The 26,758-nt window shown below is 49.2% G+C and overlaps 1 protein-coding gene across 5 annotated transcripts; it reads right to left on the bottom strand.

Moving 5' to 3' along the window:
- Positions 1-203: 203 nt before the first annotated feature.
- CPSF7 (cleavage and polyadenylation specific factor 7) lies at positions 204-26,741 on the bottom strand. Of its 5 annotated transcripts, XR_004965526.1 has the most exons (11): positions 26,652-26,741; positions 25,929-26,037; positions 18,141-18,359; positions 17,223-17,326; positions 16,657-16,829; positions 12,302-12,716; positions 11,702-11,820; positions 7,535-7,703; positions 6,727-6,894; positions 3,656-3,925; positions 204-2,228 (listed from the first exon to the last, which is right to left on the bottom strand). XR_004965526.1 is itself a non-coding variant. In XM_036295619.1 (10 exons), the coding sequence occupies exons 2-9, from the start codon at positions 25,980-25,982 to the stop codon at positions 6,732-6,734; spliced, it is 1,416 nt and encodes a 471-aa protein (XP_036151512.1). In that variant the 5' UTR covers positions 25,983-26,037; positions 26,652-26,741; the 3' UTR covers positions 204-2,228; positions 6,727-6,731. The 5 variants fall into 5 exon arrangements, 4 of the variants coding, with proteins under 4 accessions (XP_036151512.1, XP_036151514.1, XP_036151515.1 ...); XM_036295619.1 differs by lacking the exon at positions 3,656-3,925; XM_036295621.1 differs by lacking the exon at positions 3,656-3,925 and having other exon boundaries at positions 16,684-16,829.
- Positions 26,742-26,758: the final 17 nt, after the last annotated feature.

Here is a 26,758-nt window from a genome sequence, read left to right as displayed (position 1 = left end):
AACTGTCCAAGGGAGGACATTTCTTCTGGGAGTAAATCTTAGGAATCTTGGTGAAGGATGACCTGGACTGTCTTTCACAGACTGTTTCGGTGGCTCAGGAAGGTCTGCACTAGAGGCCTCCTAGGTGCACCACAGGCGACTCCAGCCTCTACATTAGCCCATGCCCATGCCCGACACCTCAACAAATCTATTCAATGCAGATCCACAGAATAGCTCACACCCCATTTATTAAAAATACTTTGTTACAAAAGGAAAAAAATACAATGCAGTATAAAAGATTGACAGCGTCATCAAGTTTATTACACAATTTTCAACCTATCAGAAAGACAAACAGATCACCGACAACAGGGGGACGGGGCCTTGGCCTTTTTGAGGATTGGGTTTTTTTCCTTTTGCTATCAGGAAACAAAACTAAAAATGGTGTCATTGAATAAAAACAAAACAAAAATGGGGAGAAAAAGCTCCCGGGTAAACGGCTTTCCTGCGCTCTATACGTTCCTCACCGTCCCCTTACTGGGTCTCTACGCTGTAGACACAGGAGCTGCTCTCGAGGACACGCCCAGTACCTCGCACTCGGACCGCAGGCAGGGCGCCATGTTCTGAGGCAGCGGTGGGGATGGGACCTGGGACGGGAAAGCAGCTACAACCTGTAGCCTGTCCCAAGGGAATGTGCCTCTCCAGCCGGGGGCCCCGACCTCAGGGACTGGAGGGCTGGGTCAGAAGCGTGCAGGGGAGAGGAGGGTTCAGTTCAACTCAGTCTCTCCCTGAGCCACCAGGGTCTCCACTGACCCTACGCCTCACACGCCACGCCTCACCTCACACGCCACGTCTCGTTAGATGCTGCGTGCCCTCTAGATGCGCAAACAGCACCCACCGCCCCCTGGGCACTGCAGGGCCCTGTGGCTGCTGCCTCCTCAGCAATCAGAACATCACATGTAGATGTTACGGGAAAAGCAATTCCATACGCCAATTCCATGCCGGTGTGGAAAATGGCCCCACGGTGGTCCTTAGAACACGGAGCTCCAAGTCGGGCTCCACTTCTTCCCTGCTCATCAGAGGCAGGAAGTACCTCCGGGCAGAGCACGGGGAGATAGGAGGTCAATAGTCAAACAGTGGGAAGACACCCCACTTGTGACTTTCCCTGTCTGCTAGTGTCAGGTTCCCCCCTAGTAAGTGAAACTGGTACTGGGGGTGCAAGCCCGTGCTTACATCAAACCTGAACACAGAAGCAAGGCGATGGAAGCAGGCCGTGCCCCGCCTGCCGGGCCTCCTCCCATCCTGGCACTGCACCAGGGCTCTGCGCTGCTGAGGTCCGCTGCCCCCACTCCCAGCGGCAATACCTTCCTCTAAAACAAGGAAGCTGCCCTCGGGGGAAGGGCTCCCGTGCGAAATGGTGAAGCCCGGGGAACAGAACACCTGGTAGAGCTGGTTACTGCAAGAGGCAACCAAGCCCTAAGCAGAGCGGGAGGCAGAGGGCGGGCACTGGCTCCGCAGGGCTCCCGGCGGACAGCGCTTCCTGGGCCTGCTCCACAGGAGGCCCCCAGCAGGCAGCGCCCCCTGGGCCTGCTCCACACCCGAGGGCAAGTCCTCGGAGAAGCTGAGCAGCAGGAGCAGGAAGGCGTCCACCTCTGGGAGGCCAGGGAAACAAACCGTCAATCATAAGAAGGAAAAGCAAGAGTAAGAGAAGCTGTTCCTGAATTTCTGTTCTCATGGTCCCTCCTCAAAGGGCTGGGCAGGAAAGGAGTCAGACAAAGTGGTGTTAGCAAGGGGTCTGGACCCTCTTGGCCCCATCAAACCTAGTGCTGAGGGCAGGACCTGGGCACCCCCTGGCGCCCCCACTGCTCTCCTAGATCCCACTGGAAGGACTCCTTTTCTTTGAGAAGGAAGTCTTCCCATGGACCTCACCACTCAACTGCTCCTGGAGAATCAGAAACTCACGTTTCCTTGAACAAAGCACCATTCTCTACGGAGACCAGGGCCTGGACCTGCCTCTTCATGTCTGCCTCCCCTCCCAACCATGCAGTCTTTAGGCTCTCTCCCCCAGCAAACAGGAGGTGTGGGACTGGGAGGGCCGCAGTCTTCAATCCTGTGGGCAGAGGGCATTCCCTGGGTGTCTGGAGGGGAGGGGCTTGGAGGGAAGGGAAGGGGTGGAGCGGCCTCCGTCCTTTAGTCCTGATCGAGGTGAGGAGATGCAAGTCCATTAAAAAACATTTGCTTCCGACCGACTCCTGCAACAAGAACATCAGAAGAGAACACAAGTCAGAGTGACTTTCAGATGAACGGGGGCTTCAGTGACTTCCCAGGGCATTTTCTGAAGTTACAGCATATGAAGTAGGGGATGCAGACAGAGAGAGAATGCAGGCCTGGGAAAGCGAAAGAAAGGACTGTCTGGGGTGTCTGGCACTGTGAATAGTGAGGGACTGGCTGGAGGAGAAGCTACGGGGTAACGAGAAAAAAGTAGTGACATCTTACTGTAAGGTGGGGGGTGGGCAAAGACAATGAAATGAAGTCTCAAAAAGAGACTTTGGCTGGAAAAATGTGGAAATTACAACATTTCAAGCAAAGCTGTTAGAAGGGAACATGGTGAATTTAAATTCTGTTTCAGGAAATCTCTTCTGGGCAAGTCACAGCTTACCTTAAGGGGAGGGGATGGAAATGGGAGGCACATGGTGACACCACCCGTGTACATAACCAAACCCACTAACCTCCGAGCTTCTAAGAGGCCTAACAGAGAGCATGTACTCACACAGGAAACTCAAAGCTTTTCTTCTTTTGAAGCAGCCCTGGTTCAATCAGGATTCTATGAGTATGTGTGTACGCACGCATTCACACACACACGCACACACATTCTCACACATGCATTCTCTTACACACACACATTCACACACACACACACACACACACATAGCCAGAGGTGGTGTAAGTTGTACTGAAACTCAAGAAATGTTTAAGTCTTTCCCCAGATGACAGCTGTGGGTGAGGGGCCAAGCAGCACAGTAACCCCCAGCTGCAATGACCTGGCCAGGCCAGGCCACAAAGAGCACAGAAGTTAAGGCAATAACCAGCAGTCACCATCCAAGAAGCGTAAGAGCCCAGTGAAGGACCTCTGCCGAACAGTAAGACACTCTTCAGCCATTTGTCACATCTCCACCTAACTGAAGGCCCCTCGTCCGCTCAGCCCTTGTTCTCATGGCACAATACTAATTTGCAGGGGGAGCTTGGTGAACCTGATCATCCTATACAATAAAAGGCTAATATGCTAATTGACCGAACGGCAGAACCACCGGTCGCTATGATGTGCAATGACCATCAGGGTGCAGATGCTCAACGCAGGGGGAGCGCTGCTCAGCCGGAAGCCGGGCTCACAGCTGGCGAGTGCAGCCTTGGTGGCGGGAGCCTCTCCTGCCTCTGCAGCAGCACTAAGGATGTCCAACTGCTGTCTTAGGCCCAAGGGAAGCAGACCTAAGCCATCACCTGGCCATCCCCCAAGGGCTCCTGGACTGCTAGAGGGCGCAGGGCGGGCTGAGGGGACCACCCTCTCTCAAGTGCATGAATTCCGTGCACCGGGCCTCTAGTATAATATAGAAACAATAGCTAAATGAAAAAGGGGGGATTAAAGTCAGGCTTAGAATTTCACTAATACACAAACGCTCACCCTTTATGTATGCACTTGTGTATGCTGAAGGAGCTACACAGAAAACAAGACACCCCCAAGCTGTGTGATCCTTCTACTCCGAAACAGCAGTTTCAGCCCCAGAATCAGGTGTGGCCTCTCTCCTCTGGCTTCTCCAAACACCTCCGCAGGCAGGTTTTGTCCCATTTTCTGTGGGGAAAACTGAAGCCTTCGATGCTTTCTCAATGTCACACCATTCGGGCTTCTGAATATTTGCACTGGATCAAAATTGAACAGAAAGCCCAGTTTCCACTGAACCAGGAGGATAGCAATGAGGTGAGAATGATTAACATCAAATAGGAGAAGGTTCTAAAATAATGAGGCAAGAGCTGAGAACCACAAAAGTAAAAACCACTGATAGAAGAATACCCTAAAATTCCAAACCACACACACACACACCCTGAAAGAAATGTGCTTTGGGAACTGTCCCTACAGAACAAGATGCAGAGGATAACTAGTGCATCAGCTGAAATAAACCACAGCGCCCAGTTCTTAAGAGAGTACGGCTACATTTTGGTGATAATGTTTGAACGCAGACAGAGCGAGAGTCCTGCAGTGGGGCAATCAGACTCCACGCCCAGAGGCAGCGCCTGTACTGAGGAAGAGGGTTGCTGACCTATTGCCGATGCTTGATACAACACACTTTTTGCTCAGAGAACACCCGTTTGCACAATATAAATACTATTATTTTCTTAAAAAAAAAAAAAAAAAAGAATAGCTACCATTTATAAAGTAGGCACTTTTTTTTAAATTGACTTCAGAGAGGGGAGATTGAAACCTTTTTTTAAAATTGTCTTGGAGAGGGGGAGAGGAATAGAAACTTCGATGAGAGAGAATCATTGATTGGCTGTCTCCTGCATGACCCCTACTGGGGATTCGAACCCACAATCTGAAAATGTACCCTAACCAGGAATTGAACCCTAACCTCCTGGTTCATGGGACAATGCTCAACCACTGAGCCACACTGGCTGGGCACTATTATTTTCTAACTAAAAAATATTTACATAGAGTTTGCAAAGTTCTTGAGATAAATGAGGCCCACGCACCATCTGCCCAACATGAAATCTCCTAAGTCATAACTTGGTAACTACAGAGGGAATTACGAGCCATTAGGACAGTGGTTCTCAACCTGTGGGTCACGACCTCTTTGGCGGTCAAACGACCCTTTCACAGGGGTCGCCTAGGACCATCCTGCATATCAGATACTTACATGACGATTCATAACAGTAGCAACATGACAGTTATGAAGTAGCAACGAAAATAATTTTATGGTTGGGTCACACCATGAGGAGCTGTATTTAAAGGGCCAGAAGGTTGAGAACCACTGCGTTAGGATGAGCATGAGAAACTGACATTGTTAGGGTGTCTGATTCCGTTCTCTTGGATTAAATTATTGGTTGGATGGAGTAACCAACATAAGAGAAATTGGGGGATTGAAACCTCCTCAGAGTTCACTTTCCTCATCTTGTCAAACATGCCTGCACCAGCCCAATGCCTGTTTTCTGGGACCCAGTGGGTCACAGGATTTTTCAGTTATTCCAACTGAATCATCTGCGTACTGGGGAAAAACAGCCCTATTTTATAGCTGGAAGAAATGAAGCAAAATGACAGTTAAAATCTCAGGTTCAGCCTTAGCCGGTTTGGCTCAGTGGATAGCACATCAGCCTGCAGACTGAAGGGTCCCAGGTTTGATTCTGGTCAAGGGCACATGCCCAGGTTGCAGGCTCGATCCTCAGTGTGGGGTGTGCAGGAGGCAGCCGATCAAGGATTCTCTCTCATCACTGATGTTTCTCTCTCTCTCTCTCTCTCTCTCTCTCTCTCTCTCTCTCTCCCTCTCCCTCTCCCTCTCCCTCTCCCTTCTGCTCTGAAATCAGTAAAAATACGTTTTTAAACATTAGCCTGCGATATGTGGTCATGTAATGAACTCCCCGCAATGCTGTGGCAGGACCAGACCAAATGGTTTTGCAGGCCCGTGTGGCCTACAGGCTGGATGCTCCCCACCCTCGCCTTTAGACCAAGCGTGTCAAACTCGCAGCCGTCATGCCACATGCCTCGCTCTGGATCCAACCAAGCCGAACTCAATGTTCCAATTACCTGAGTTCGTGTGGTTCCCCCACCCCAACTCTCCTGCTTTTGTTTTGCTTTAAAAAAAGAAAAAAATACGTTTTTTCCCTAAACAAATATATCCTTCCATTGAAGTATCCTCCACAGTCTCCAAAGCTATTACAATTTCTTCAGGTCAGCTTTCTTCTCTTTGAAAAAAGTATCTTGATTTTCAAAATCTTTTTAGTAGACAATTTTTAAAAGCATTAATGTTGCACTGTTAAACAAATAAGCAGGCAATGGTTTCACTTTTCTGTATTGGTCAACTTCCCCAATTTTCTACCTGAAAGTTTGGTGGGGTTAATGCATAGCAATGCTGATGACACGGCTATCATTTATTGAGAGCTTGCTATGTAACAGGTATATGAGTGCTAACTGCCTATGGATCACCTCACTGAACACTCAGCAATCTAATGAGACAACTGCTTTTCTTACCTCCATTCAAAAAGTGAGAAATTGTGGAACAGAAAGCAATACGGCCGGAGGAGTGGGAGTCACTCTGGCACTGCCCGCAGACACTGCTCTTAGTTAGCCATTATGCCTGCTGCGTCAGATACCAGGCAAGGCAGCCAAGAAACAAACAAAAAATATCTTAATCTCAGGCCCATCTCAGTGTGAGACTCCTAACAAGCGGGAAATTTGCCCTCCTGGATTTTCAGTTCCTAAACCGAAAGCCCGCCCATTGCCTTTATTTGCTCTAAAAGAGCCCTGGCTGGTACTGGAGCATCATCCCCACAGGCCACAACTGTGGGTTCAAGCCCCGGTCAGGGCACACGTAAGAAACAATCAACGAATGCATAAGTGGAACAACAAACGACGTTTCTCTCTCCCCCTTCCTCTCTCTCAAATCAATAAATATAAAAATAACACACAAAAAGAGAAAAGCCTTCCGTCAGTAATTTTCTCTCATAAAGGACCGTCCGCCAGGCAAGAACGGGGCTGCGTCCCACCTTTCTCAGTGGTGCCGGTCCCGCTCTCTGTCCCGGTGCCTCTCGTGCTCCCGGTTCCTTTCTTGGAAATAGTCGTCATGCCGGTCCTCGTTGTGGAGCAGGTCCCGGTGCCTCCTGCTGCTCTCCCGGGACCGGCTAGGTGACCTCTCTCGGGACCGATGCCTTTTCCTGTTAGAAAGATCCTTGAGCCGCGCTCAGAGGGCCGACCACACTGCTTCCCTACGTGCTGTGCTCCGGCCTTGTCTACACCTGCCTCGTCTACACCTGCCTTCTGCTCTATCACGGACCCACTGTCTGACAGTGTGGGTCCTCTGAGGACCAGTCATCTTTGGGAAAATGACAACAGTTAAACCTGCTGAGATCTTACTAATATATCAGGCACAGTGCTCAGAGCTGTCCATGCATCGTCTCACCTGATCTTTACACGTCTGTAAGATTAGTATTACTATAGCCCCCGCCCCCTTTTTTGAGAAAAATGAGACTTGGAAAGTTGAGTAATTCCATTCTCAAGGTCACACACAGAGTTAGGCGCAGAACTGGGATTCAAATCCAAGCATGGGTGGCTCCAACGCCCATGTTCTGGGCTATTCCAGTCTATCTTTTCCCCGAAATAAACCCACTGCCTCAGCTAACATGCGAACAGTTATTATTGCACATGTGAGGGTAATTTCTTCCCCTTGAAATACGAGGGCTTGGTCTGCTCCTTCAGCCAGGGCCTTGCCAGACCCCCCGGCTCCTTCCCTCCCCCTGCCAATCCCTGAAGAGTGCTGCTCAGGGCTGGCCGCCACTGGAGCAGCCATCAACTCACCTGGACGAGCTCCCGCTGGCACCCACGCTGTAGGACTTGGCTTCAATGCCATGAAGACAGTCCTTAAGGGAGGAGATGAGGACACGGCAACGCTCGTCATTGGCGACCCGGGACTGTTTGATAACAGCTATGGCCGTGAGCAGCGTCTCGATCGCGTCACTGTAATCCCCTGACGGGAAGGATGGGAAAGGCCAAGGGTGAGCAGAGGCAGGAAACTAGACAAAGGAGACCTCAGGACACAAACAAGAGCCACTAGCTGCCCCACAGCCCCACAGCCCCACAGTGAACAGAAGAGGCGGGAGTGGAGGTGTAAACTAGATGGTACCTATGTTCCAATGTCTGCAGTCACAGACGTTCTCAGAGGCCGCTAGTGGATGTATAAACTGGCGCAGCACTGTCTGAGGGCTGTTTGACAACATCCATTGAAATAAACAATGTGCATACCTTTGACCCAGGAATTCTAAAAATTTTCTACTTCTATTTACAACTGTGGATAAGTTTAATCACGGTTGTTTCAGTGTTGTTTGCTGTGTTAAAGAATTAGAAACAGGAGAACCAAGATGGCGGCATAGGTTAACGCCGGAGTTTGCTGCCTTGAACAACTACTTCAAAAGTGAAACTAAAAGACGGAACGGACATCACCCAGAACCACAGGAACGCTGGCTGAGTGGAAGTCCTACAACTAGGAGGAAAGAGCAATGCATACGGACACTCAGAGGAGGCACAGTGCTGAAGTCAAATTCTGAGGTTCGGAGTGCACGGAGCGGGCTGGCGGCGGAGGGCGCAGTTGGCGTTTTCAATCGGGAGGGAGTCGCAGACTCTGAGCTCCAGATACAGGCGAGTCTTTAGGGACCCAGACTCAAACGGGAGAAGCGGGACTGTCTGGCTTCGGTCAGAGCGAGTGCAGCTTTCTCTCTGAGGTTTGCAGCGGGTGCTGGGACTCAGAGAGGCAGAGCCCCTGGGAACAGGACTGAGAGCAGCCATAACTGCTCTCTCCGGCCCACCCTGTTGATCCTGTGCGACCCGCCCCACCCAAGCCCTGCACACAGGCATTTGCCGGATAGCCTCAGGCAAAGGCTAGATTAGCACCTCCCTAGAGGACAGAAGTTCTCTCACTGCAGACACAGCTGATTCTCATAGCCACTTGGCCTGGAGGTCAAACCCTCCCTGGTATTAGCTACAACAATCAAGGTTTAACTATAAGACTGCGCACAAAGACCACTAGGGGGTGCACCAAGGAAGCATAACAAAATGCGGAGACAAAGAAACAGGACAAAATTGTCGATGGAAGATATAGAGTTCAGAACCACACTTTTAAGGTCTCTCAAGAACTGTTTAGAAGCCGCTGATAAACTTAATGAGATCTACAAGAAAACTAATGAGACCCTCGATGTTATATTGGGGAACCAACTAGAAATTAAGCATACACGGACTGAAATAACGAATATTATACAGACTCCCGACAGCAGACCAGAGGAGCGCAAGAATCAAGTCAATGATTTGAAATGCGAGGAAGCAAAAAACACCCAACCGGAAAAGCAAAATGAAAAAAGAATCCAAAAATGCGAGGATAGTGTAAGGAGCCTCTGGGACAGCTTCAAGCGTACCAACATCAGAATTATAGGAGTGCCAGAAGATGAGACAGCAAGATATTGAAAACCTATTTGAAGAAATAATGACAGAAAACTTCCCCCACCTGGTGAAAGAAATGGACTTACAGGTCCAAGAAGCGCGGAGAACCCCAAACAAAAGGAATCCAAAGAGGACCACACTAAGACACATCATAATTAAAATGCCAAGAGCAAAAGATAAAGAGAGAATCTTAAAAACAGCAAGAGAAAGAAACTCAGTTACCTACAAGGGAATACCCATACAACTGTCAGCTGATTTCTCAACAGAAACTTTGCAGGCCAGAAGGGAGTGGCAAGAAATATTCAAAGTGATGAATACCAAGAACCTACAACCAAGATTATTTTATCCAGCAAAGCTATCATTCAGAATTGAAGGTCAGATAAAGAGCTTCACAGATAAGGAAAAGCTAAAGGAGTTCATCACCACCAAACCAGGATTATATGAAATGCTGAAAGGTATCCTTTAAGAAGTGGAAGAGGAAGAAAAAGGTAAAGATACAAATTATGAACAACAAATATGCATCTATCAACAAGTGAATCTAAGAATCAAGTGAATAAATAATCTGATGAACAGAATGAACTGGTGATTATAATAGAATCAGGGACATAGAAAGGGAATGGACTGACCATTCTTGGGGGGGAAAGGGGTGTGGGAGATGCGGGAAGAGACTGGACAAAAATCGTGCACCTATGGATGAGGACAGTGGGTGGGGAGTGAGGGCGGAGGGTGGGGCGGGAACTGGGAGGAGGGGAGTTATGGGGGGAAAAAAGAGGAACAAATGTAATAATCTGAACAATAAAGATTTAATTAAAAAAAAAAAAAAGAATTAGAAACAACCTGAAGTTCCTTCAACAGGGTCTGGCTACATAATTATCCATCAGTGGTTCCACAGACTACTACGTGGTTGTTAAAAAGCATGAGGTCAACTTGTATGTGAACAAAGGAAGCAATGTAAAGCGCTTAGTACAGTGCCAGGCACAAGGTAAGGGCTTAGTAAATGCCATTATTTCACACGATGTAACAGACGTGCAGAATATATTAATTTGAAGTTACAAGACAGTATTTCATTTTTGTAAAAACAATAAAATTACATATATGTTGTTATATGCACAAACACACATATGGAGGATAGACACAAACTATAAAAGGCAGACTTGTAAGGGGGCCCATGCAGAGGACTTTATTAACACTGCATATCTGACTAAACTGTCTTAAATTTATCATCAGACGTATGTATACATACATGTAATGTATATCTAAAACGTATATAGCATGCATACATACACATATGCGTATTTTAAATTTTTACCTCTTTGTTTATTTAAATTATGCTACCACCAAGAATTAGTCCCTTCACTCCCCAAATCTGAGCAATGCCTGGCAGGGAAAGTGGTCACAGGGTGGGGACTTGCACAAATGTTGTTTTCTTTTTAATTATTTTTTAAAAATATTTTTAAAAATTGATTTCAGAGAGGGAGAGCGAGCGAGAGAGAGATAGAAACATCAATGATGAGAGAGAATCATTGATTGGCTGCCTCCTGCACGTCCCCTACTGGGGATCAAGCCCGCAACCTGGGCATGTGCCCTTGACCGGAATCGAACCTGGGACCTTTCAGTCTGCAGGCCAATGCTCTATCCACTGAGCCAAGCCAGCTAGGACCACAAAGCTTTTCTGAGCTACGTTAGGAGCAGTAAGGACAGAAGGTAATGCAAGGAACGCAGGAGACCAGACAAGGTCCAGGGATAACGAGGACTGGCAGCTCCTCGGCACAGGCAGGAAGAATAAAACAAAAGCTGGAGGAGTCCAGGCACCAGGAGGCCAGCTCGGCCAGGGAAGGACGTTTCTGCCCATTTTACAGGCTTCCAATAAATAGTTGTGGTTTGAATGACTGGAATGAGAACAGAAATAGAGGGAGACAGATCTGGTTTTTGTTCATCTTGGAATGAAGGAACTGGTGGAGAACAATGACTATTTTCATTCTAGTCCTATGTATATCTGACTTGTTGCACTGAGCAGGTTACTTTTAATTTAAGAAGATTTATTCAGATGCCAATGAAGATTTTCTGGAGGGAAAAATAAAAAGAGAATATGTATACTTCCTGTCTTTAACCTACTCTGTGGATTTAAATTTTGCAGCCAAAGCTGAGAAATTATGGAAAATAGATAATACTTAGGGTTAACTTGGAAATTGGATAGTCTACATTTACATTCACGTGAATATGGCTAATGTCATAAAGTGAAACTTGGACCAGAACCTTGAAACTTCCTGTGTCATCTCCTTTTAGAAACCAAAGGTTCTCAGGAGTCACGGCTTCTGGCGATGCCCACTCAATACTGACATGGCTCCTGGGTCGACGCTCGACCACTTAGCCACACCGGCCGGGCCAGCCGTGCCTTCCGAGAACCTAACGGTTGAGAACCTAACGGTGCTCCAATTTTATCTGGTTGAATTTCTTGCCAATGGAAATGACTAGGCCTGGAGACATGGGAAAACAGAAGGCAAGGAGAAGGCAGCAAAGGGGAGAGTTCGTTACCTGCACTGGCTCCAGCTACTGCTTTGGAAATGGCACTGCTGGAAATTGCTCTGTTTCGCTTCATGATCTCTTCAAATTCTGCTTCACTCACTGTAGAGGGCGGAGGGCCCGAGTCCCGGCTGCACAGAAGCAATACCAGCCTGACTGCCACACCCCGGATCGTCTTTACCACCCTCTGTCATACCACGCTCTGAACGATGCTCTCCTGTGTCATTTCTTACATGGTCTCTGCCTGGTCAGTGTTTGTGTGTTCATGTTCTCCTCAAAGACAGGATTTACGTCCTAGACTTGGATAATTCTGGCATGACCCAACAACAGTGCTAGACATTCACAGCCTAACAGCCACCTAGGTTACTCTTTTTAATTAAGCCCCTTAAAAAGGGATACAAAGGACATGGTTTGGGTCAAGAAGTAAGATGCAAACAAAGCATCAAATAAAAACATTATCTAATAGATAAGAATTTCCCAGGACTCAACACTATGACTACAGTTTCCCACAAGCACAGAATTCAGTGCTCACTTCCTCCTCGGAGGGAAAACACCTCACTGTCCACCCTATTACACCTGGCTCAGCTGTGAAAGGAACAAGGTAGTTCTTACCTGCCGTGGTGGTTATAGGGGGCCGAGGCCTTCATGTATGTATCTGGTGGAGGCCCCACTGTAGCATTTGGTGGGGGGAAGAAGGCTGGGTTGAGGTGAAGGGCAGGTGGGATGGCCCCAGGGGGAGGTACAGCCAGATGAGGAGGTAATCGAGGAGGAGGGGGCATGAGATGCTGGTAGTGGATGCCAGGAGGAGGAGGAGGGACCCCGAAGCTTGAGGAGAGAGGTGGTGGGGGTGGAATTGGAGGTGGGGGCAGACCCATCAGGGGGAGGGCTGACGGAGGGCGGTTGAAGTAGGGCAGCACACTGGGGGGCTTATCCACACGGGCAGATGAGGGCACAAGGTTCTCAGAGGGCGTGGCCCGTCCATCCGCAGAATCACTCGAATCTCGGGAGTGAGCCCGTGGAGGTATTCCTATGAAGCAAAACAACTATTGTCACTGCCCCGGCTTTAGACATACCCACAGGACCAGTTCATCCTCCGGCAAGTCATCGGACACCTACTGAGGAAGGTAGCAGGCGGCTGCAAAAGAAGGTAGCGTCATCTCCTGCCTTTTCTTTGGCATCAGAGAAAAGGCTGAGGCAACTTAATTATAAACCCAGAAGGCAATACCACCTTAAATTCTGTGTGTCAAAAATATTCTTTCTCTAGAACCATCAGTGCTTCACGTTACTTATCCTTAGCTTTGTCTTATATTTTTCAGTGCAGAAGGAGCCTAATCACCCGTGAGAAAATGACAGTGTTGAAGTTTGTTCATTACTGTCCAGCAGGGTTCAATCGGATTTGAAATTCCATGTCCCCTGATAAGAATTCAGCGCCCCTCTCCCTGGACTGGTCCTAGCCAACCTTCTCTATCCTCTGCGCGCCTGGAATGTCCGCCTTGCCAAGGCGCTTTAACCAGGGGACGTGGGGAGAGAAGGAAGGGCTGGGGCGGATGACGCTTCATCCAGGTACCAAAAGCGGCCACTGCGATGAATAAGAGGCACAATGAAGAGAAGACTGGAGACCTGGGGGTAAGAGGAAGTGGGAGACGAGCCAAGAAAAGCTCGGCCCGGAGAGTGAGCAGATGGCACACAACTGGGAACAGAGGCTCCTGGCAAAAGCGCGGAATAAAACGCGCCTCAAATGCGGGCACTCCCCCTGCATTTCAATGGCCCATGTTCCGCCCCACAGGGCAGCGTGCCGGGAACACCATCAGAGCACGCCGTGTGGTGCTACGCACAGGGGCTCAGAGCGTGTTCGCATGCAGCTGAAAGCAGGGCTCTGGCACTTTCAGGTCACTCGGTTACATCTGTCCCCTCACCCCAGCGTAGTGGTCCACGGAAAGCCTGGCCAACGTGGAATCCCACAGAAGAGCGTGATCGCACGGCGTGGGAGTCTCCGAGGCAGAAAGACGCTGGCAGCAGGCACATGTGGAAAGAGGAGTGCTCCTTAAGCTAGAACCTGCTAGGAACCCCGCTCTGGCTACAGCAGAAGGGGGGTCCACCACCCTGCACCACTGCGGTTCCTCTACTGCAGCCTCCCAGCAGCGCTGTCACAGCGCCGCCTTTCTATGTCTCAAACACAGGACCCCTTGCTTATTCCCCACGTTCTGCCACTGAAGGAAGAACAAGTCTTAGTGTGAGCTCTGACAGCCCCTTCCCATCTCCTGTCCCCTCATCTACAGGTTGTTTTGTATCTTTGGCTACAAATCCCAAGAGTAACAACCATTTTTAACCAAAGGAAGTCCACCAACTGCACAGCGAATTAACAGAGGCCAAGTCCACGACACAGAAAAACACCACTCAGTCACCATCAACATTTCAGCAAAGAAAGGTAACACCAAGGAATAAACAGCCACGTGAAGGTAGGAATGTTACCCCTGACGCAGCTGTAAAATGATGCACCTTAGAAAAGTCTGAAGGTTGTCTTATAGGAAGACTAAATCAGAAGGGACTTGAAAATACAAGTTGTCCAGGAAGAAGTGTGTGCCTTCTACAGCAGAGCCATGGAAGCTCAGACCACATCCAGCTAAGCTCTCAATCTAGTAAAGGAACAGCTGTTCCCACGCAAGAGAGAAACGGCCAGGGTTCCACCTTCCACCAATCACTACCCGGTCCCAGCGGACCCCCATCAATGCCAGGCACCATCTGAGAGGAGCTGTCCACCCCAACCCCCCCGCCCCCAACCCCCCCGCCCCCACCCCGGTGCAAGGAAAGTCAAGGCAGGTGGTGTCCCAGGCAGGGCCTTGCAGGGGGCTGCGCCTTGTGAGGTCAGGCCAATCCCAGCTCCGGTCCTCAGGTGTCCCAGTCCCAGAAACTCCATTTTAACAGATCACCCGGGGGATCGAGCCCTAGGAGACTGACTCATATGAACCAAACTCACCAGAGACCGATTCATAGACCAGAAGGCCAGTTCATTAATTTACAGTGAGAAATAGAACTGCCAAGCAGACCGAACACTTGCAGCAGCTGGTCAGTGCGTTCTCTTCCCAGGGAGAACTAGCTGGAAACCAAATCAGCATCAGAAGGTGGCTTGGTGAGTAGTCGAGTAAAAGGAGTAAGATGCACTTCAGAGACGCTAGCGTGGCGCTAAGGGGTTATGATGCAACCTTCTTTTCTAATAAGAAATACTCGCCACGCAGACTAATATCTGGCAATTGAAAGGGCACCCCTGGAAAATGCTGGAGAAACACTGTTAAATTCACATTCCCCAGCACATCTCTCTCTCTTTTTTTTTTTAAATATATTTTTATTGATTTCAGAGAGGAAGGGAGAGGGAGAGATAGAAACATCAATAATGAGAGAGAATCATGGATAGGCTGCCTCCCGCATGCCCCCTTCCGGGGATCGAGCCCACAACCCGGGCACCTGCCCTCAACCAGAATCGAACCCGGGACCCTTCAGTCCGCAGGCCGACGCTCTATCCACTGAGCCAAACTGCCTTTTACTACAGATGCGCTCCAGCACATCTTTAGGTCAATTCCTTACAGAGCATCCTTCCAATCTTGGTTTATGATATTAGAGGCCCGGTGTACAGATTCGTGCACTGGTGGGGTCCCTCAGCCTGGCCTGGGAGAATCAGGCCGAAACCAGCTCTCCGACAACCCCAGAGGGTCCCGGATTGTGAGAGGGGGTTCTCAGGTGAGGCACCCGGAATCAGGCTCCCTCCTCTCTTCTCCCAATATTATGTCACTTTCTCTCTATAGCTGTCTTGCTTCTTTCATCTCACTTTACCCTAGTTTGGCAGTAACTGACGCCTTGTGGGCATTTAGCTGCAAAATGCAATTATTTAGCAAACAGGATTTACTTAGCCTGGAATCTAGTCGGCCTAGGGCAGGACCCTGCCCAATGTCAGGCTCCCGCCAGACCCTTCCCCCAGGCAGAGTCCTGTGACCACGGGAGGAACCTCCTTCTTTCCACCTGAGCTGCACCCTCGCTGCCTTCCCTCCCGGGAGGTTGCCACTGGTGCTACTGTCTGCCCGGAAGGAGGGAAGCCACGGCCAGTATCCCAGCTGAGAGTGGTAGCGGGAAAATTCGCCACCTCCACTGGAAATCGGTATTAAGTGGATGGGCCGGTGCGGGCGCCAGACATCAGGGCTGCAGCCAGTAGATCCTGCACGTCTCATCATTTAGCTAATTGAGTTGAAAAGTTTCTGTAAGGGCCAGACCTGAAGCGGGGAGCCAATGGGCTAGAGGCCAGGTGCATGGACTCATGCACCAGTGGGGTCCCTCGGCCTGGCCTGCAGGGATGGGGCCGAAACTGGCTCCCTAACATTCCCTGAAGGGCCCCGGATTGCGAAAGGGCGGTTCTCGGGTGACACACCCCAGAATCAGGGTCCCTCCTCTCTGGTTCTGGGTGAGTCACTCGAGAACCACAGCTGCCAAGTCACCGCAGCTCGACAGCTCCCGTGTTGAGCATCTGCCCCCTGGTGGTCAGTGTGCATCATAGCTACTGGTCGGACAGTTGGCTGGTTGCTTAGGCTTTTATATATATAGATTACAGCCATCTTTACATACCTTACTTCTATATTAGGGTGGCTCCTTCTTAATAATTTATAGAGAGGCATGTCTTAAAATAAAGCCCATTCACTCACTATACACTGAATTGTTTTTTAGACAGAAACACAATTTAGAGTTGACAGGAACTTTAAACATCATGTATCTAGTTCAGAAGGGAAATAAGCCCAGTCACATGACTTAGTGGCAAAACCAAAGTATAACCACAGGCCTCATTTTGGGCCGACCTATTGCCCACGCTGCCACCCACAACCACCCCCTCCCCTCCCCCAAATTCCTTCACACTGTAGGCTGAGCCTACACCACAGAAAACAAATCCACAGCCTCCCCCATTTGTACAGATGGTCTCCACGTACCCCCTCTTGGGACTCGGACGCACTCACGTTTCCGAGCCTGTGCCTCAAACTGTGACAGGTTCTGCCTGGTGGCTGGCCTCACGTCGACTTTTTCTCCATTAAGAACTTTTCCCGGCAGGAGTTCTAACAGTTTGTGGACAGAGTTTTCAGAGGCTACCACTACCTCAGCATACCTTGAGGAAGAAGCATTAAAAATGAGTGAGAGCTACTAGACGACAGAAGAACAAATTTTCTTCCACTTTTAGTGAAAACTGGCAAAGCAAAAGGTATCTTGCTATTACTGGACACACACACACACACACACACACACACACACACACAACAACAAAAAGGTTTCAGTCTATAATCTTCCTACTTACTTGAAATTAGAAGTCAGCTTTCTTTGCCCCTCAATGGATAGATATTCTACTATACTGCAGCCACGTCCCCATTCTAAGGCAATTTGCCAAAACCAAGGCAGTGAACTGGGCCAGGGGTGGGAGGGGTTAAAATCCAGGGCCAAGATACAGCGCAGACCTGTTATCCCAACGGTTACAAACTAGGAGCTTCTCAAACCCAGACCTCACCCTTTGGACTGGCCATTTGCTCGATTCTCTGCAAATTTCAACTCCACCACGTCATAGACTCCGATAGAGCGAATAACCTGGATCAGCTGCTGGTCTGTGGTCCACTGGGGCCGGCAAAATGGAAAAGGAAGAAATGTCAGGAGCTACACTGCCCCCCACCCCCAACCCTTCCCCCAAACCTAGGACCCTATTCACAGCCAGGATCGCCCCAGGAAACCCCAGAGCCCATCAGTACTTCAATTAGTGCGGGCTTGGCTTACTGTCCTCCCCACACAGAAGTCCAAACACCCGCCCGCCACAGTCCCCACCGCCAGAGTCAGAGTCAGACCTAGTTTAACTCTGACTGCCATTTGGGCTGGCTGGTCATCAGCTCAAACGCTGACACTAGCAGCTTTTAATTACAGATCTGATATGCAGCGTTGACCGTGGTCAGGAACTCCCCCCAGCATATACATTTCCAAATTTGGAAACAGCCCCCGCCACCCCCCACCAGCCCAAAAACATGTCACACAGTAACTTGCAGAGTAACAATCACCACCTACCCCGAGTGCACTAGAGCTATCAAGGCCTTTGATCCCTGTCACCCATCATTATCACAGGACCATCTAATGACCACCAAGAGTTCAAGGTATTCACTCTGAAATCTCATCCCACAGATGACCCTGCTAGACATAAAGCCCCAGGGTCAGGGGTGGTAACAAGATGGCAGAAAAAGCAACTACCCACTTAATCATTGCGTTCTTCGGCATCAGAACGTCCTCAGGATAGCTCTCTTTCAGAGATCAGTCCAACCTGACCCCAGGAAAAAGAAATCCAACCCCATCAGAGCACAAAGCAGTGCGACATGGGTCTCTGAAAATGCCATCACCTCCCAGCGCTCCCCCCGGCCCGCGCCGGCTCTGAGGTGACCCAGCTCACCCAGGAGAAGCTGCCCACATACACAGCGGCCCGCCTGTTGCGCAGGCCGCTGTAGGTGTACAGAATCGCAGGGGTCTTGTTACTGGGCTTGGGAGGCGGCTCCTGGCGGACAGGAGGAGGCGGCTCCGTGCTGCTGCTTCTGTCATCCGAGGGCTGTGAGGCGGCTGCCAGCACGTCGTCGTACAGATCGAGCTGATCTGTACTGTTGAACTCTGGGTCCTAAGAGACGAGGGGCCGGCAAAGGCGGGTTTGCAAACCTTTCGTCGTGTCCGTTCCAGTCACTCTAGTTTACCTGGAACCCACACACACTCTCCAGAACGGACAGAGCCTCCTTGTCCTACTCTGGGGAACTTCCTCATTTAAAACTGTTTCACTCAATTAGCTCATGTGGCCTTTTCTTCTAAGACCCTGTGAGTTGTCTGCAAGGTTTCTAGCCACAGGCGCCTGTGAGAATTAAAAGGTACATGATGATTAAATAAGAATGTAAGGACACACTATTGATATCCATGAGCTTAGCTTCTAAACACCACATCTAAGACGCACTAATGAAAATTTCAGTATCTTGTGCATTTTCAAAATCAAGAGTTACACAAACTTTATTATTCTATTTAATAGGAAATAGAGAATATTATTTAAAAATAGAAAGCAGGGAAAGGCATGTTAAAATGGGAACCAAAACATAAAAAATAATGGAAATTACTGGTTTAAATTATTTAATTTACACAAATGATTTAGGGAAGCTCTAAAACTCATAGTACACAACCCCATCTGTCTAATAACCATCAAAGAAACATTAAAAAATAAAGTAAAAAGGAAGGTAATAACTCTGGGGGAATTTTCCCTCACTAAGTTCTATTTCTCAAGTGCCATGCAGATCCAATATATTACCAGGACACCTATAGAAGGGATATCTTTGAGCAATACCAGAGATGTTTAATGATCCAAAGCTAAGTGCTCTAAAATATCAGGCTCAGAAAAGAGACGGATCCATCCCATGAGCTACGTCACAGTGAGCATTTACGGTATCAGTGTCTATTCTGGAAGACAGCGGTGTGTGAGGTCCGAGAGGTGACGCCCGCTGCTGTAAGAAACTTGCTGCCTTGGGAAGGCCGGGAGGGTTGGGGGGCAGGAGGGGAGGGTAAGAGCTCAACCGAAGGACTTGTATGCATGCATATAAGCATAATCAATGGACATAAGACACTGGGGGGTAGGGGAGGCCAGGGGATTGTCAAGGACGGGGAAAAAAGGGAGACATATGTAATACTCTTTGTAATACTTTAAGCAATAAAATAATTAAAAAAAAAAAAAAAAAAAACTTGCTGCCTGTGTGACATGTTACTGTATAGACCAGTGGTTCTCAACCTTGGCTGCACATTAGAATCACCTGGGAATCTTTTTAAACTCCTGATTTCTTGGCCTCATCCTCCAGAAATTCTGTTTCTTTGTTACTAATGTTGTGGCCCCTCCCCATAACAAAGAAACAGAATTTCCAGAGGATGAGGCCCAGAAATTAGGATTTTATTTTATTTTATTTTATTTTTTTTTATATATTCCATCGATTTTCCACAGAGAGGAAGGGACAGGGACAGAGAGTTAGAAACATCGATGAGAGAGAGAAACATCGATCAGCTGCCTCCTGCACGCCCCCCACTGGGGATGTGCCCGCAACCAAGGCACATGCCCTTGACCGGAATCGAACCCGGGACCCCTCAGTCCGCAGGCCGACGCTCCATCCACTGAGCCAAACCGGTGCTAGCGAAATTAGGATTTTAAAAAGATTCCCAGGTGATTCTAATGTGCAGCCAAGGTTGAGAACCACTGGTATAGACCTGTGGTCGGCAAACTGCAGCTTGCGAGCCAAATTCGGCTCTTTGGCCCCTTGAGTGTGGCTCTTCCGAAGCCTTAGGCGTACCCTAATTAAGTTAATAACAATGTACCTACCTATATAGTTTAAGTTTAAAAAATTTTGCTCTCAAAAGAAATTCCAATCGTTGTCCTGTTGATATTTGGCTCTGTTGACTGAGTGTGCCGAGCACTGGTCTAGACGAATGTCTGTGTGCCCGCCCCCGTGCAGATGCTGAAACCCTACTCCGCAGCGGGATGGTATCAGGAGGGGGCCCTTGGGAGGGGAATTGGGGTTAGACGGGGTCTTGAGGGCGAAGCCCTCATGGATGAGGCTAGGGCCCTGTAAGAGTCAGTGAGAGACTGTTCACCCTGCTCTTCGTACTGTGAGAATGTAAGAGACCGGCCGTCTACAACCCAGAAGAGGGCCCACCAGAACCCACACCTGACTTTGGCCTTCTAGCCTCCAGAGCAGTGAGAAATAAATCTCTGTTGTTCACAGCACCCTGCTTTTATTATTTTGCTATGGAAGTCCAAGCTGACTAACACTATACACCAAAACCCCTAAAACCACAAGAACTATCAAGGGATCTCAATGTTTCAGATTTTGCAATGTCATTATCTCAGATCTTTTCTTAAAGGACCACAGAAGTATTTTCCAGCGAACACTCTAACATTCAAACAGTGTTAAAGATTTAGCTGCCAAAATGACAGAGGCAGAAGTTTGAAGTGTTTTACGGAAGCCACAGCTCATTCATGCCATTGCTGCCTTTTAAAAAAGGAAATAAAGGAAAAACCTACATTAGGTAACTTGTCTAGTTCCCTGAAGAGTCATTTCCTGTCTAAAGAACTCAGGACAGGACGCTCTAATGACTGTCTCCCTTCAGTATCAACACAAGAACTGCTGATTCTGAAGTGAGACTAGAGAGGTGAGACTCACTACAAAAATCGTTTTTTTTTTATATATATATATTTTATTGATTTTTTACAGAGAGGAAGGGAGAGAGATAGAGTTAGAAACATCGATGAGAGAGAAACATCTATCAGCTGCCTCCTGCACATCTCCCACTGGGGATGTGCCCGCAACCCAGGTACATGCCCTTGACCGGAATCGAACCTGGGACCTCTCAGTCCGCAGGCCGACGCTCTATCCATTGAGCCAAACTGGTTTCGGCTACAAAAATCATTTTTTAAAAATATGTTTTTATTGCTTTAGGTTGAGAGGAAGGGAGAAGTAAAGACAGAAAGAAACATCAATGAAAAATCATCGACTGGCTGCTTCCTGCATGCTCCCCAGTAGGGATCGAGCCCACAACCCAGGCACTGACCAGGAATCCAACCGGTGACCTCTTGACACTCAACCTGAGCCACACTGGCCGTGCACAGATTCACTCAGGCCTACATACCATCACACACTTTTGGAAACAATCTTTGATTTTCTCAGCTCATCTGAAGTGCAATGGAAACATGCACACCGAGATAACAGTGTTTTGCTAGCGAAGGGGAAAGGCTCCCACTTCCTGAGGCATGTCGGTGACTTCGAAGATCACAAACACTCTAGGGCAGTGGTCGCCAACGTTTCGGACCTCACGGACCACGGGTGGCGACCGCTGTCCTAAGAAACCCCACAGCGGAGGAGTTTAAACCGTGTAAAAATGTCAGAAAGAGAATGGCAAGAGAAACTTTTTAGGGGCAGCTTAAAGGCAAGAAAAGGAATCAGTCAGACAAGGATGGAAGACTGTTCTAGGCAAACCAGTAAATAAGGATCTTGCATAAAAATGGTGTGTGTGGAAAAGAGAGACGCTAACACTGCGAGTGCAGGTGGGTAATAGACTGAATAAAGCAGACAAAGCTGGGGCTACGCTGACAAGTATTTTGTGTAAATATTTCGTAGACCTTATGTTTCAAATTATCCCAACTTTATGTAAGTCACTTATTTGTTCATGTGCCACCTACGGTAATTTACCCTTGTGGTTAAAGGTAGAGAAAGCACTCGATCCTCTCCCGTGATCTCATCCTTGGAGAGCACAACCTCCTACTAGGCGGCTTTTTTTAAAATCAAGGATTTTGAAATGCAACTTAAAACACACCATCTTGGATAGTCAGTGGACTCAAGTTGGAATTCCTTCCATGTAGTACTTGTGATTCCGAGATGTGTGTCTAAAAGCTGTAATACAAAAATTGCCACTGATAATGGGATGACAAACTAACATGCAGACTTGGGTCGCTCAGGATGTCGCCATACTGTAAGCCTCGGCGAATCAGTCCCGGAAGGCCCTGCTGCACGGGTGCCTCACCACTGCACGCAACACAAAACGCTGCAACAAGTCAAAGTTGTCCAAGACTGACATGGTTTCTCTGGGCCACAGAGCTCCGGTTCAAAGACGGTGATGGGAACTTCCCATGCACAGGAAGGCCTATTGAGGACTGTGCTGCAGTAGTTTTACTGAAGAAACAAGGTATCAATTTGGATTTGGATTTAAATCTGTTAGTGACATCAATTCATTTTACTTCTTCGGTTGGTAAAACAAAAAACGATAACGACCTCAAGTTTTTCTGGTTACCAAGTAAGTGGATGATTTATGCAGTGATGCATTAGGTTAAGGCAAAACCTAATTCTACAAATTAACAATAAAATTTTTACTTAAAAATAAAAAAGATAAACAAGGCTGGCCAGTGTGGCTCAGTGGCTGAGCTATAAACCAGGAGGTTATAGTTTGATTCCTGGTCAGGGCACAGGCCCAGGTTGTGGGCTCAATCCCCAGTGTGGGGCATGCAGCAGACAGCCAATCCATGATTCTCTCTCATCATTGATGTTTCTATCTCTCTCTCCCTCTCCCTTCTTCTATGAAATCAATTAAAATATATTTAAAAAAAATTTTTTTTTTTACTTAAAAAGGCAGTATTTAATACTGAATGACTATCTCACAGAACTGTGATTGTCTCATAAAGCTTCTTGGTTAACAAGAGAACTAGCGGAATTTTAAATTTAAGTAATAATTCCGCAACTGCATGCTCACCTCCGGCCCCTTTCCTTGGTATCTGAGGGAAGGGAAGTAATAAGCCCAGGATTTATTTTTCTCAAAGTGACCTACTTGATAGCATTGCTTCTTTTCATTGTAACCAACGCTACAAATTCAGGTTTTATAATGACCATCTCCACAGCTCTCACCTCACAGCCTCCTTCCCCGTCACCCTCCGTTCCCCTCAACCACCACAAACACCTTTTGAGCACGCAGACGCTTCTTCCGTGCCCTCACTAGGCCCGGCTCAGGGCCTCGCGAATAGAAGCAGCTCAATACACACTTGCTGATGGGAGTGAAGAAGAGAACTGGGCAGACTGTGCCCAGCGCCTGCCTGTCCTGCACGAGGAACGGAGACAAGACACTCAGGAGAGACGCAGCTCTAGCGGCTGCCCAGAGCTCCTCCCCCGCCCAGAGAGGGGCTGTGGGTCTCAGGACTCCCTGTGAAGCAGGAGGAAAGCCGCCGTAAGAGGCTTTTTGCAGCACATGTAAGAGATCAGGGCCAACACCGCAGGGTCCCATGTAGGAAATGCACTTCCCTGGGGAACCAAGTACATGTGATGGAGTTTTTGAGCATGGGTCACTTTGGGGCGAATCAAGAACATTCTTAAAACACTCTAAAGCACTATCCGCCTAAGTGCCTTCAGCCTAAGCCTGCTTCTAACAATTCCAGCCAGACAGAGCTTTAGCAGCCTCCAAATAACACTAAAACCATTTTTGCCAAAAATTAACTCACTGATGGGGGTAAAAAGCACTCCTCCCACAAAACATTAAAAATCTACACTTTCAACTTGCTGCGCATCAAATATTGTCTGTTTGGTATAAATGTCTACTAGATCCCACACACCATCTTTGGCTTATCAGACTCATAAAAAACTCCTTTTAGTAAGAGGTCGGAGGAACCAGATTGCTGAGGCCAAGGACTTCTACTCTGACAAGGCAGTGACCTCTGCACAAGGCCTGTGTCTCTGACCTACAACTTACACTGTTTAGGAAATCTGAAATTTCGCTTTCTTAGGCCAACGGTGGCTAGACCTACGGTCAAGGACTCCCTCCTGCGCCTTTCCCAAAGCAGCGCTGTCACCCACCCACAGAAGGGAGCCAACCCCACCCAGGGAGTCTCCTTTTCTTTCTATCAAGTATTTAAAAAACAAACCATAACTTGTTAAAAGGTAATGAGTGTCTGACTCAAAGTAGCATGGAAAACTCAGGAAAGCAGTGGTTTGTAACCTACTTATTACACTAAACCTTTCTTTTTATCCATAGTATTTGACTTGTTTGAAATTAACATTTTTTTCATGTACTTAAGTCAACCAACAGCCACATGTAGACGCACCCAGTTTACCTGAGGAGTCACCAGAAAACGACTATTAAAAAGTATAACTAGTGCCTGGCTGGTGTGGCTCAGTGGTTGAGCCTCGACCTATGAACCAGGAGGTCATGGTTTGATGCCCAGTCGTGGCACAATCCCCAGGTTGCAGGCTTGACCTCCAATGGGGGGTGTGCAGGAGGCAGCCAATCATTGATTCTCTCTCTTCATTGATGTTTCTCTCTCTCCCCCTCTCTGAAATCAATAAAATTATATTAAAAAAAAAAGTATAACTGGTGCCTGGCTTGTGTGGCTCAGTTGGTTGAGCATCAGCCCATGTACCAAGAGGTCAGTGGTTCAATTCCAGGTGAGGGCACATCCGGTTGCGGGTTCAATTGCACACACATGTACGCGTGTGTGTGTGTGTGTGTGTGTGTGTGTGTGTATGTGTGTTTTGCAGGAGGCAGTTGATTGATGTTTCTCTCCCCTCTCCCTTCCTTTCTCCCTAAAATCAATAAAAAAACATGTTTTAAAAAAGGTATAACTGGTGAACCTGTACAATGGGTACAAGGTCACTACATCCATATTTTGTGTTTTAAAATCTCTATGTTAAAAAGGCGTAATACTTTTAAAAGGCTTTTAAATGTAAATTTATGCCAAGTGGAAAAAACCCCAGCATGTATTTCAACCTCTTCGGTTGCCTCATATCCAAGCCAGAGTCCAAGCAGCATACTTTCCTTCTCTAGCTGGTTCTTGTACCCTTTCTCCAAGCCCTAATGTGCACCCGTAAAACGATGCCAATGGCAAGAACCAGCTTACTCAAGTAGAATGGTGCTGAAACAATCCAGGCAAGGCACGAAGTTTTAAATAGAGACTTTGCAACATTCTTGAGATGTGACCTCAAGAGCTCAGAATCCAATTACTATAAATATGATTATCGTTTCAAGGAAAGTCATCGTATAATGTTCCTTGAGGTCATATAAAAGCACCAATAAATCCAACTTCGGTATGCAGGTGGGTCTACACTAGCTTTTTAGCTGCTGGTCCCAAACAATTCCATTCACCAATAAAGCGTACGACGCCAAAATGCCTCCCTAAGCCTGGAGCCAAGCTAGCTGCAGATGAAAACAAGCCGAATGCAGCTGAAACGGAATGCTAGAGTATCTTTACGCCGGGCCTTGGCGCTGCCTTATGGGAGAGGGGCACTGGCCACTGTTTCCCTGCTGCAGCCGGAGACCATCTCAAAGGAACCGACAGCAGCACGGCCCTGCGATCGCTGAGGAGCGCGGCGCTGTTTGTAAGCGTGGTCCGTCTTTGAGACAACAGACACCCGACTGGCTCCTGGGGCAGCGCATTCCACAGGCTGATGCACACACCACCCCATTAAACCTGACTTTTATTTGCTCTTAAAGCAAAGCCTTTCTAATTAAGCCTGAGGATGAACCTAACATACCGGATGGTCGGAAGACTGGAAGGTCGGCGCTACAGGCAGAGGCGGAGGCGTGTGCAGGCGGCAAACCCCCAAGGACTGGCATAACCTGGAGCCACTGCAAGTGGCCGGAGGTGGTTCCCGGCCGACCCAGGGGAGTCCCCAAGCTCCCCACGACCCCTCACCTGATTGAACTCCTCGTCGGCGTAGATGTCAATCAGGTCCACTCCTTCGGACATGGCTCCGGAAGGCAGATCGCGAGCCCGGGACACGGACAAAGTAAGGAAGACGCCACTGCGATATCCAGAAAGGGGCAAGGGTTAGCGGGCATGCGGGTCCCGGGGTGGACGGAGGGCGATGGTTGCCAACCTCCCGTCTCCAGAGACGCAGCCTCCGGGCACCCGAGCGCGGCCCCCCCGCCGCGCCCCGCCCCGCCCCCGGCCTCGCGCCGCCCCTCGCTCTCCCAGGCCGCCCCGGCTCGCGGGGCTCGCTGCCCATCACCCTCGGGCCCGGCCCGAGCCGCGCCGCAGCTGGCCGAGGCGCCCCGGGCCAGTCCCGGCCTCCGCTCCGGGGGCCCGCGGGCGGCGCTGCGAAGAACGCCCGAGGCCAAGCCCGCAGCCGCCGCCCGGCGCACCTGCCTAGGCCCCGGGCGGCCCGGTCCGAGCCCCCGCGGCTCTCGGAGCTCCCGCCGCCCCCGCTCCCCGCCCAGGCCCAGTCCTCGCCCCCGGCTAGGCCCGCCCCGCTCCCTCCCGCAGCCCCGGCCCCGCAGCCCCCTCCCACAAAGGCCCGCGCCTCCCTCCCTCCGCCGACTCCCACGGCCCCAAACTCAACCGACCCCCTCCCCGCCTCGGCGCCGGCCCCGAGCCCTCTTCCGGCCCCGCCGGCCCCCGGCCGCGCGCCCCCGTTACCGGGAATATGGCGGCGGAGGCGGCGAGTCCGGACTAGGCCCGAAGCGCGCGAACCGCTCACGGCCCCCCGATCCCGCCTCCCCCCTCCCCTCCGCCAGGGGCGTCAG

This window comes from Myotis myotis, unplaced genomic scaffold, assembly GCF_014108235.1.
Source record: "Myotis myotis isolate mMyoMyo1 unplaced genomic scaffold, mMyoMyo1.p scaffold_m19_p_27, whole genome shotgun sequence".
Classification (NCBI taxonomy): Eukaryota; Metazoa; Chordata; class Mammalia; order Chiroptera; family Vespertilionidae; genus Myotis; species Myotis myotis.
Note: the sequence above shows the minus strand (reverse complement) of the source record. Positions and strands in the feature narration are given on the sequence as shown.

Bases quoted from the DNA above. Each gene is read 5' to 3' on its own strand.
- CPSF7 (XM_036295619.1), bottom strand. From the start codon at position 25,982: ATGTCCGAAGGAGTGGACCTGATTGACATCTACGCCGACGAGGAGTTC. The intron at 17,327-18,140 runs GTGAGCTGGGTC...TGCCGGCCCCAG, and splicing joins ATGTGGGCAGCTTCTCCTGG to TGGACCACAGACCAGCAGCT. The intron at 6,895-7,534 runs GTGAGTTGATGG...TCTTTCTAACAG, and splicing joins GCCAGCGGGAGCTCGTCCAG to GAAAAGGCATCGGTCCCGAG.